This window comes from Danio rerio, chromosome 23, assembly GCF_049306965.1.
Source record: "Danio rerio strain Tuebingen ecotype United States chromosome 23, GRCz12tu, whole genome shotgun sequence".
In the NCBI taxonomy this organism is placed as follows: domain Eukaryota; kingdom Metazoa; phylum Chordata; class Actinopteri; order Cypriniformes; family Danionidae; genus Danio; species Danio rerio.
In genome coordinates this window covers 48,500,001-48,512,500 of record NC_133198.1, presented here as the reverse complement: position 1 = coordinate 48,512,500, position 12,500 = coordinate 48,500,001, and the positions used below count along the sequence as shown (strand labels likewise).

The 12,500-nt window shown below is 39.3% G+C and overlaps 1 protein-coding gene across 2 annotated transcripts in view; it reads right to left on the bottom strand.

The window, feature by feature from the left end:
• Nucleotides 1-12,500, bottom strand: part of camta2 (calmodulin binding transcription activator 2) — a 64,314-nt gene that overhangs the window by 39,433 nt on the left and 12,381 nt on the right. For both annotated transcript variants that reach the window (XM_073939460.1, XM_073939461.1), the window contains exons 4-11: nt 11,479-11,546; nt 10,735-10,870; nt 9,496-9,567; nt 8,677-8,827; nt 5,890-6,015; nt 4,016-5,667; nt 3,755-3,881; nt 3,514-3,648 (exon numbers count right to left, since the gene is read on the bottom strand). In XM_073939460.1, coding sequence (XP_073795561.1) covers nt 3,514-3,648; nt 3,755-3,881; nt 4,016-5,667; nt 5,890-6,015; nt 8,677-8,827; nt 9,496-9,567; nt 10,735-10,870; nt 11,479-11,546 — 2,467 coding nt within the window. The remainder of the gene's footprint in view (nt 1-3,513; nt 3,649-3,754; nt 3,882-4,015; nt 5,668-5,889; nt 6,016-8,676; nt 8,828-9,495; nt 9,568-10,734; nt 10,871-11,478; nt 11,547-12,500) is intronic.

The following is a 12,500-nucleotide window of genomic DNA, read 5'->3' as shown; positions in this document are numbered from 1 at the left end:
ATATTATATCGTGGACTGCGGGTAAGTTTTTCTTCATTATCTTACATTCGGCTGTAATATATAAGTGTCAATTTCCTCGCGGTAGTATCCAGGGGTTAGACGCTGTATTTTTGTAACAGGGTATCTGCACATTTTTTAACAGGAAATTTAACACCTTTTAAGACCTTTTTAAGTCCTCTAAAATGAAAATTTAAGACTTTACCTAAACAAAAAAAACAGGAAAATGTTCAGTGTGTCAACACAGAATGATGTGGTGAAGCATTACCGTGGCACAACTCACCAGAGCCACCCTCAAGACAGGCCAAAGGGACGCAAAAACTTTTATGCCGAGTGCTGATTGACCTTACAACCCTGACAACAGGGTACCGGTCTCGTCAGTTGACCAACGTCTAAAGTGCAAGTCTAAGTCTTCGTTGCTGGTTCATGGACTCATCGAACATTATGATGAAAGCGTCCTTGTTTGCTCGTGAAATTAGTTTCTTCTTTAGGTATGGGGCAACACCAAATCGTGCTAAATATACTGTTTTGTCTCTTCCACATGTGAACGTACTCGCACACTCTGAGTCAGGGAACATTGCTTGAAAAACTAGGTGGACGTCCTTATTTGAGGTGTACGAGTGATGGCGGCTTACGGTTTGAAATACCCACAGTATTTCGGCCTTAAATGTAACTATATTCGCAAAGCTGCTGAAGGCATTGCTTGAAGTGGACGGCCTTGTGGAAGGCTGAGGTCGAAGTGCTCGATGAGAACATACTTATGGGCAAACTACTTGCCTGCGACTACACATACTTTTTGTGCTTCTCTGCTTTCATGTGTGAATCGAGCGCTTTGCGGCCCATTGTACCCAGTTTTATCGTCTTTTTAGATAAAGCACGCCTCCCTTCATGATTACTGGCTGTTTTCTTTAGCCACCCCCGATACTTTTCGTCCTCCAACCAATTGTCATCAAACAAACATTTGCCCATGCTTGCGATTTCTCAAAATGCTGTGGTGGCGAACTATCGACGCAACGCATTCATCTATCACTTACTCGTATGTCACCTATGGAATGATGCAGGTTGCACCCACGAAGTGCTGCCCCCAAATGTTGCGCTGGTCAAATAGCGGTTGAAAACAATAAATAAAAAAGACAAGTCGGACATGAAATTTACAGAATTCAAGACATTTTCAGACCTTAAAAATCGAAAATTTTATTTAAGACATCTCAAGACTTTTTAAGGACCCACGGGGACCCTGTGTAAGCATCTGAGTAATAAGAATAAATCTCACGGTACTATCTGGAGATTGAACACCGTGACACGATCACTCTTATGTCCGAGTGGTAATCACCTCATGGTACTATCCGGAGGTTTAATACGGAACTGCGGTTAGTGTTTATGTGACAATTACCTCACGGTGCAATCCAGAGGCTACTTTTACTACAGCTACAAACACTCGGTGTGTTTTCGTGGCTGTTATTGGGCATATGCTCTGCTCTGTCCAGCGGTCCTAAACATTGACGATTATCATTATATTTTTTGCTAGGTGTTGATTTTTCTTGTTCTGTTTCTCTCGGTGCACCCGGAGACCCAGATTTCGATTGGTGGTTAGCCTGATTTTTTGCACGTTATATCACTAACGTGAACGTTAGCCAACGGTCCTAGCCATGGTATTTGGTTGGTCAGTTTGACGCCCTCTCATGGCTTATCATGCCATTTCCATGGCTTTCCCGATGACTTGCATACTCTGTCCTAACAAGCATCTCCCGGATGACGGACAAGATATCTGCCCATCCTGTCTCGGTGTTCAACATCTGATCCGTGCCTGCATTGTAGTTTGCTGGTCCTGTCAGAGAGACAGGTGCGTTTGGCTGGGCTGAGCCACAATCAGGATACTGTTGCTTTACCAGCAGGTCTAGCGTTGCCGAACGAGGGGAAAAATGTCGCGCTTCAGCAGCTTCTGGAGCTCCTCGTCTTAAGAAACCTAGCCTAAACGGTAAGCACACGGCGGGATATCTGTTGTCGAAGAAAGTGGCCTGTCTGTCTTTAGACATGGCGGAGATTAAACACTTTTTACAAAATCTACAACCAGCGGAGCCAGCATCTGACATCTCTGCTGCCGTGCCCTTTGCTGAGGAAGTTCATTCTCATTCCTCTAGCGAGGAACTACCGTTTGCATCAAGCAGCCACAGTCCCCACTTCGATGTTGTCGACATGTGCTTCTGACTCTCATTTTCAGGAGCAATGTCAGGCTGACATTCCTGAGCCTGATGACCAACCTTTAAATCATGTAATGTAATGTGATGTGTATTTATATAGCGCATTTATTGTGTATGGCCATACACCCAAAGCGCTTCACAATCATGAGGGGGGTCTCTCCACACCACCACCGGTGTGCAGCATCCACTTGGATGATGCGACGGCAGCCACAGGACAACGGCGCCAGTGCGCTCACCACACACCAGCTACTGATAGAGTGGAGAGACAGTGATAGAGCCAATTCGGTGGATGGGATGATTGGGAGGCCATGATCGTAAGGGCCGATAGAGGGACTTTGGACAGGACACCGGGGTTACACCCCTGCTCTTTCACGAGAAGTGCCATGGGATTTTTAATGACCACAGAGAGTCAGGACCTCGGTTTAACGTCTCATCAGAAAGACGGCGCCCACTGACAGTGTAGTGTTCTCTTCACTATACTGGGGCATTAGGACTCACGCAGCCCACAAGTTGACCGCCCCTGCTGGCCTCACTAACACCACTTCCAACAGCAACCTAGTGTTCCCTAGTGGTCTCCCATCCAGGTACTAACCAGGCTCAGTCCTGCTTAGCTTCAGTGAGTAACCGGTCTTGGGCTGCAGGGTGATATGGCTGTGGCAAATCATGCTGGGACCGTTGGATCCAAGAATGGCTCTCATCATTCTTCTGACAATGCCCCACATAAAGATGATGATGCATTGGAAGTCCTTCGGATGGCAGTAGCCTGTCTTGGCCTTGATGACCGCCTTGCTCATCCTGTTTAATCTAATATGCTTTTCCGCAGACCTCCATCTGTGGATACCTTTGTTATGCCAGCATGTGAGGATTTCATTGCAGAATTTTCGAATGCTCTTAAGGGGGCAGGCATGGCCAAAAGACGATCCAAGACTGCTCGCACTTGCGGCACTTGTGCTGATATTCATTTACACTGAGGAAGGGCAGAGGCTTGCGGTAGAACTACTGAGAGATTTCAGCTGCTGTCTGGGCTTTCACTGCAGAACTACACCTCCCTTTTTTTCATGTGTTCAATACTTTCACCTGCGTCAATTCATTTAATTACACAGAACTTCATTTGCAAACTAATAATATTTGTTTTCTTTGCATATATGAGGATTACTTTGGTTGTTACCAACATCTGGGGAAACTTTCAAGACAACGACACCTTTAGAAATATGTTTTCTGAAAATAATGGTGACGTGTTCAATACTTATTTCCATGCTGCATATGTGTGTGTATGCTCATATGTGCGTGTGTGTTTTCTGTTGGTAATACTCACCGTCTAGTGACAGCCAGTCCAGCTGTGAGCTGGGTAAAGACGAGGCGTTACGAGCGCGATACTCAAACAGCACAGAAGAAGAAACAGGGATCGAGTCCTTCAGCACGTGAAGAGCCACCAGACCCGCTTCATGAGCTGTATACACCCAAACACACACGCAAACACAAATTTTTAACAAATATGTTTTTTTTTTATTTTTATATTAACGTTATTGTGAGTGCGCGCGCGTGTGTGTGCTTACCTGGACAGTAGCAGCGCAAGACACCTGGCTGAATAAGAGATGCGGGAACTCTGCTCTGGTCGAACGCACATGAGTATCTGCCGTCCGTCTCGGACCACGGACCCGTGATCAGCACCTTCACTCCTCCCTAAAACACACACACATACAAACACCTGTTATTAATATTTAATTTGTATCGAACATCAAATACAAACCAGTACTGAAAACTCGTACTGAAGTTTAGAATAGAAACACAAAATGTTTTTGCAGTGTGTTTCTCACCTCTGGGTATGACCACTCCGGGGAGAAGTCTGTGATGTTGGTCAGGCGCTGTGTGTCCTCCGCAGCGCCGCCGGCCGCGAGCGTGTGTGTGTTGGTGAGGAGTGTGAAGGGTAGAAACGAACTGGAGGGCGACGGCTGCGGCGGAACCATGTAGCGGACGGGGTAAACAGGTGGATCTGGAGTGGGGGCGTGGCCAACAGCATCATCCGTAATCAGCTCAGAGATGAGGTCAGGGAAGGCGGAGTCAAATGTAAGCCCAGCCTCCTCGCCATCCATATGGGTGCAGTGGGTGGTGTCCATGGGCGTGACTTCTGACTCAAAATGAGTGGGTGGAGACTGCTCCTCCTTCACCTGTATAGGAGTGGGCGTGGCCGGGGGCGGAGTTTGTGGTTCGATGCACATAGAGTGCGATTCAAGAAGACAAGACTGCATTTGAAGCTGCGGCTGCCTAAGCTCCGCCTTTTCTCCTTCTTGATTGATTGGCAGAACTTCGAGGGCTGACGTAGGAGGAGAAAGCGGAATGGTCTGTAAGTTGCAAGGCAGGGCTTGAGATTCAAATGCAGTAGGAGAAGTGCTGTGAGTGGGCGGGGCTTGAGTGTCCATTTCAGTAGGCGGAGCTCTGCTATTTGTGGATAGGGAAGGATTCAATGAATCCAGGCCTAATGCTGACTCCAAACACAGCAGAGTCGGAGTCATCGGTGCTGGAGATAAAGACAGAGATAAAGAAGCCGGACTGGAGGAAGGACGAGCGGGATTACTCTTCCTCTCCACTTCAGAAGAGAAAGAAGACAGAGACGAAGGTGGAGAAGTGGGAGATAAAGCCAGAGACGGAGGCTGAGGAGATGTTGAAGGAGGAGGAGACGGGGAAGAGGAGGCAGAGTTAGAGTGTGGCGTGAGGGCGGGGCCTCCATATGTCTGCCCCTGTTTGGGGCTATTGAGGAAGGAGTCTGGGTCGAACGGCAGCAGAGACGGGGACGACGGGTGCAGGAGTGCTGTAGTTGTTTCCGGAACAATGCGTTCGGTCAGCTGCAGACTGCCAATCACAGGGCTGGACAGCAGAGTGAGTGACAGTGTGGCCACGCCCTGATTAGCAGGAATAGGGCTTGGTGGGGAGGTGGAGCTCGGAGGGGAGGGCGTGTCCTGTTTGGGCGGGACGGGAGATAAAACAAGCCGACCGCCTGCACGGGTTAGCGACAATCGGGTGGAGCCTAATTCGCCGTTTGACTCCTCCCCACAGCCACGCCCCACTGCCGTCGTCATGACGATGACTGCATTTTGCGGGAGTGCCACAGTCGCCAATCCACCCCTCTGAAATCCATTTCCGTTGCTTAGAGAGATCGTTGGTGCTCGTTGTGTTTGGGGCGGACTTGAAGATGATGATGAGGAGGAGGCGGAGCATGGGGAAGCCACACCCACTGTTTCCTCAACCCGCCCACCGTCTTCTGGCGTTCCTGGTGGCTGCTTTCGCTCTGAAGGCAGGACAGCCACTAAAGCATCTCCTGGCCCCGCCTCCCGGCTGAGCTCCGTCCCCGAGCCTTCGCTGGCCAGATTCTGCAGCTCGGTGAGGGCAGGGTATGGCGCGGGCAGTTTCGGGGAGATGATGCGATGCTTTGTGCTGTTGCAGCGGTGAGGAATGTTGGATCCAGGAGAAGCTGTGGGAAACACACAGAGATAAAAACACACACACACAACAGGTCACTGCTACAATCTACAATAATTGAACATTTGGGATAATGATCGAATGTTTTTAAAATATTGCTCACCAAGGTTGCAAGGTTGCAAGGTGTGTGTGTGTGTGTGCTTCAGTGTGTGTTATTTGTTCGTATGTGTGTGCTTCAGAGTGTGTTACTTGTTTGTGTGTGTGTGTGTGTTACCACAGAGGCAGGTGTGTGTTCGCGGTTGTGGTTTGGTCTGTTGTGTTTCTAGGATCTGTTGCACCATCTGTTCCACCGAGAGCTCCACAGCACCGTTGCCTCCACAAGACCATTTCAAACTGTGGACTAAACAAACACACACATATAAAAACACACACATTAAACTGATTGGTCAACCGCTTATATATCAGACATGTGATTGGTCGATTGCTTATATATCAAATGAGTGATTGCTTGATTTCTTATATATCAGAGGTGTGATTGGTTGATTGCTTTTATATCAGAAGTGTGATTGGTCGATTGCTTATATATCGGACGTGTGATTGGTCGATTGCTTATATATCGGACGTGTGATTGGTCGATTGCTTGCATATCGGACGTGTGATTGGTCGATTGCTTATATATCGGACGTGTGATTGGTTGATTGCTTTTATATCAGAAGTGTGATTGGTCGATTGCTTAAATATTAGATGTGTGATTGGTCGATTGCTAACCTATCAGACATGATTAGTCAATTGCTTAAATATCAGAAGTGTGATTGGTGGATTGCTTATATATTGGACGTGTGATTGCTTGATTTCTTATATATCAGACGTGTGATTGGTTGATTGCTTATTTATAATATGTGTGATTGGTTAATTGCTTATATATGAGACATGTGATTGGTCGACTGCTTATATATCAGATGTGTGATTGGTCGATTGCTAATATATCAGAAGTGTGATTGGTCGATTGCTAATATATCAGATGTGTGATTGGTTGACTGCTTATATTAGAAGTGACTAGTCGATTGCTTAAATATCAGACCTGTGATTGGTCGATTGCTAATATATCAGACGTGTGATTGGTTGATTGCTTATATATAATATGTGTGATTGGTCGATTGCTAATATATCAGATGTGTGATTGGTTGATTGCTTATATTAGAAGTGACTAGTCGATTGCTTATATATCAGACGTGTGATTGGTTGATTGCTTATATATAATATGTGTGATTGGTCGATTGCTTATATATTAGATGTGTGATTGGTTGATTGCTTATATATCAGACGTGTGATTGGTTGATTGCTTATATTAGAAGTGACTAGTCGATTGCTTATATATCAGACGTGTGATTGGTTGATTGCTTATATATCAGATGTGTGATTAGTCGATTGCTAATATATCAGACGTGTGATTGGTTGATTGCTTATATATAATATGTGTGATTGGTCGATTGCTAATATATCAGATGTGTGATTGGTTGATTGCTTATATTAGAAGTGACTAGTCGATTGCTTATATATCAGACGTGTGATTGGTTGATTGCTTATATATCAGATGTGTGATTAGTCGATTGCTTAAATATCAGACGTGTGATTGGTTGATTGCTTATATATAATATGTGTGATTGGTCGATTGCTTATATATAATATGTGTGATTGGTCGATTGCTTATATATTAGATGTGTGATTGGTTGATTGCTTATATATCAGACGTGTGATTGGTTGATTGCTTATATTAGAAGTGACTAGTCGATTGCTTATATATCAGACGTGTGATTGGTTGATTGCTTATATATCAGATGTGTGATTAGTCGATTGCTTAAATATCAGACGTGTGATTGGTTGATTGCTTATATATAATATGTGTGATTGGTCGATTGCTTATATATCAGAAGTGTGATTGGTTGATTGCTTATATATCAGATGTGTGATTAGTCGATTGCTTAAATATCAGACGTGTGATTGGTTGATTGCTAATATATTAGATGTGTGTTTAGTCCATTGCTTAAATATCAGACGTGTGATTGGTTGATTGCTTATATATAATATGTGTGATTGGTCGATTGCTTATATATTAGAAGTGTGATTGGTCGATTGCTAATATATTAGATGTGTGATTGGTTGATTGCTTATATATCAGTCGAGTGATTGGTCGATTGCTTAAATATTAGATGTGTGATTGGTCGATTGCTAACATATCAGACATGATTAGTCAATTACTTATATATCAGAAGTGTGATTGGTGGATTGCTTATATATTGGACGTGTGATTGCTTGATTTCTTATATATCAGAAGTGTGATTGGTCGATTGCTTAAATATCAGATGTGTGATTGGTCGATTGCTTATATATCAGACGTGTGATTGGTTGATTGCTTATATATAATATGTGTGATTGGTTGATTGCTTATATATGAGACGTGATTGGTCGACTGCTTATATATGAGACATGTGATTGGTCGATTGCTAATATATTAGATGTGTGTTTAGCCCATTGCTTAAATATCAGACGTGTGATTGGTTGATTGCTTATATATAATATGTGTGATTGGTCGATTGCTTATATATCAGAAGTGTGATTGGTAGATTGCTAATATATTAGATGTGTGATTGGTTGATTGCTTATATATGAGACGTGTGATTGGTCAATTGCTTATATATCAGAAGTGTGATTGGTCGACTGCTTATATATCTTATGTGTGATTGGTCAATTGCTTATATATGAGACGTGTGATTGGGCCATTGCTTATATATCAGATGTGTGATTGGTTGATTTCTTATATATCAGAAGTGTGATTGGTCGACTGCTTATATATCATATGTGTGATTGGTCGACTGCTTATATATCATATGTGTGATTGGTCAATTGCATGTATATGAGACGTGTGATTGGTCGATTGCTTTTATATCGGACGTGTGATTAGTCAATTGTTTATTTATCAGAAGTGATTAGTCGATTGCTTATACAGTAGATCTGTGATTGGTCAATTGCTAACACAGCAGACATGTTATTGTTCACTTACACATGGGTTTGAGTTGTGACAGTAGCTCATCTCGGCTCCAGCGCAGACTGTCTCGCCGGTCGGTCAGAGTGCAGGACACCGGACCACATGACTTCACACTGTCCTCAAGCGACGGCACGTTCAGGTAGTGCACAAGCACAATGTCTGGATTCTACAAACACACACACACACACACATGTATTGGTCTGTGTTTATCTTATTCATAATTCTCTAACCATGTGTTCATCTGTAATCTGAATTTTTAATAAGCTGAAACTACATTTAAGAAATTAAATTATATGTATATTTAATTTAAGATATAACATTTTTTTTATTGATAATTACTTAAAACAATAATAAAACACTTAAAATGAATCCTAAACCACTGAAATAAAATATAAAACAAAAATCACTTACTAAAACATTTAAGATATCAAACGTTTGTAATAAAAATATTTTTAATATTAAAAACTATTTTAGAAACACTTAGAATGAATAATAAACCACTGACATAAAATATACCTAAAAAAGACACTTAGTAAATCATTTAAAATATTAAAATCTGTAATAGAAATTATTTTAAAACAAAACAATTCAAATAAAACATTTAAAATTAATCATAAAAATGTTAATCAAAATAAAAATGCACTTTTTTACTTAATACATTTTTCCTTTGTTATATTTTTTAATATTTTCTTGCTCATTACAAACATGTTATGTATATACTAGTGAAAAGGTGCTGAATGAAATACATTATATTACACATTACATCAACTCATTGATATGCACACATTCTAGCTTCTGATTGGGTAGACTGGTGTCACATAGTCACAAACTTACCTGCAGCAGCCAATAGCATCTCCTGTGGAATGTTGGGACGATGGAGGAATGAACATAGCAACCGTAAAGACACTGCAGGAAGAGCCAGAAATGGGAGAAAAACAGCATGTAATACTTTCATTCAGAAGAGATGCAGTAAAAAACATTTATGAATTTAAAGAAGATTCATATTTTAAATAATTGCTTTTATTTTTGTATTTTGTAACTTTGTTCATCTGCCCAAATGAAAAAAATATTATAGTAATTATGACCATACTATAATAAAGTACTTAAATCAATCAGTTGTTTTAATTATATAGTTGCTATGGTAACAACAACTGTAGTAATTGATCTGTTGTGTTGTTTCTGTAGTTGCTATGGTAACACAATAACTAAAGTAATTGATCTGTTGTGGTGTTTCTATAGTTGCTATGGTAACACGATAACTAAAGTTATTGATCTGTTGTGGCGATTCTATATTTGCTATGGTAACACAACACCTAAAGTAATTTGTCTGTTGTGGTGCTTCTACAGTTGCTATGGTAACACTACTACAGTATTTGATCTGGTGTGATAGATATTATAACATAATATAAAGTAATATAATATAATATAATATAATATAATATAATATTATAATATAATAAAACATAATATGATATGATATGATATGATATAATATAATAAAATATAATATGATATAATATAATATATTATAATATAATGTACTATAATATAATATATTATAATATAATATAATATAATATAATATAATGTAATATAATACAATATAATATATATAATATATATATAATATATATATATATATATATATATATAATATATATATATATATATAAAATTATAATATAATATAAAAAATATTATAAAATAAAATATAATTTAATACAATATAGTTTAATATAATATAATAATATAAAATAAAATAAAATAAGATGAAATAAAATATAATATAATAAAATATAATATATTATAAAATATAATATATTATAATAATATAACAATATAATATAATATAATATAATATAATATAATATAATATAATATAATATAATAATATATTATAATAATAATATAATATAATATAAAGTATTTATCTGACAATAACGGTATACCTTATGATGCTCATCAGTCAATCAGAATCAAGCATTCAGCAGCCCAGTATAATAAATGATAATAATATTTGACAGACTGTGCATGCTTTTAGTGTTCTGCAGGTCTGTGTTTCTGCTCTCTCACCTCCATGCCCTGAACCTTCAGCTTCATGTGATCCTCTCTTGTCGTCTTTCCATCTTTTCTCTTCTTCCAGCAGTATCCATCTTTCCGGTATTTGACCTTCTTGCGATTGTACAGTATGATTGAACCGTTCTGCGGCCTGCACACAACACGCAAACGAAAACACAATGTTTATTACAAGCAAAGGCTGGTTTATGCTTCTGTGTCGAGTGATCGGCATGACCCACGGCGCATGCAATGTGCGTAGCCATGCTTGTAACTTCTGCGTGCTGTTTATGTCGCTCTGCATTAACACTTCTGAAATGCTAGCTGGTGGTAGGTGTTTATAATTCTCGGTGTCGAATTTCTTCGCTGGTGTTTTGTTTTTTCTGAACGCTTCCTTAATGTACAAGTGGCTCCAACTCGCTCATTTTGAGGCTGGAACCTGCAGACGTGCAACAACTTTAATCATGAGGTAAACACAAAACATTAGTTTCCATCCGGAGCTCCTTCATGAGACTCCACTTTTGTAAACTCGCTCCATCGAGCTCACCTCCGCCCACACTCGTCAGCGCTACCAAGCTAACCAGTAGCTTATAATTTAATTGATTTTATTGATGATTAAAAAAAAATCAATTAAGGTAATAAAAAATCAAGGTAATAAAAGCAACAATATACACTAGTGTACGTTTCTGAAAAATCTGCAAACATATTATGGTATTTTTATGCTTTAGAAGAGTCTAAAACTGACATACAGCACCTACTGACCTGGTCTTAAGGGAACAGGAGAGCCACTCGTCATGTCTGTCGAAAGAAATCAGGAAGGATGCAATTTCCTGAAACACACACAAACAACACCAGCATATGACAAGCAGTTACTAACATGATCATTTAGCATTTATTATAAACCAGACACTTACTATTGTGTTTTCAGGGATTGTTTTGCTAACTAAAACTAAAAGCATAACAAAAATCTACTTTAGAATATTTAGAAAATATTACTACTATTATTATTATTATTATAAAATATTAAGAAACGCTTAGTGTAACGTAAAAATGTGAAGCATTTTTCATTCAGCTAGTAATAATTCCCAGTTTTATTTCCTTTAACTTATTATTCAATGCATAGTATAATAATATTGTCATAATATTATAAAGCCAACTCATATTAATATTTCAGCTAGTTATCAAAGTAAAAACTAAACTAAAAGTTAAAGCTAATGCTGGATAAAACCACCACAATAAAAATTATAAAATGTAATTAAAAACAAATTATAAAATGTAATTAAAAGCATGAATATTTATATAAATACAAAACACAAAAAATGATTTGAACTATGATTAGAAACTACAAAAATATCGAAAGAAATTCACATTTTTAATTTTTAAAATACCAGCGAAAGTTTTTTTAATAATGTTTTGTTTTATAGAGCACCTATGATGAAAATTAACTTGTCCACAGTCATATTGGAGTGATAGAAACACAATAAGTCTCATTTTTTCAATTTCTTGATGTTAATATAGGATCTAAATCCCTTCCATTTTGACCTTTCCAACCACAACGTGATGTAGGAGTTTCCCCACCCACCGAATTGATTGACAGGCGCCATGTTTCTCTGATAAGATGTATACACACGTCCACAAAACATTTTGAACATTTGCAAAGAAACTGAGATTTAAATATTTGTTCAGCTCTCTGTGATTTCTATAAGTTAATAAAACAGTGCATGTTTGTGATGAAGTAAAATTGCTGTGTAATTCTTAACCGACAAAAGCCCCTTTCACACAGT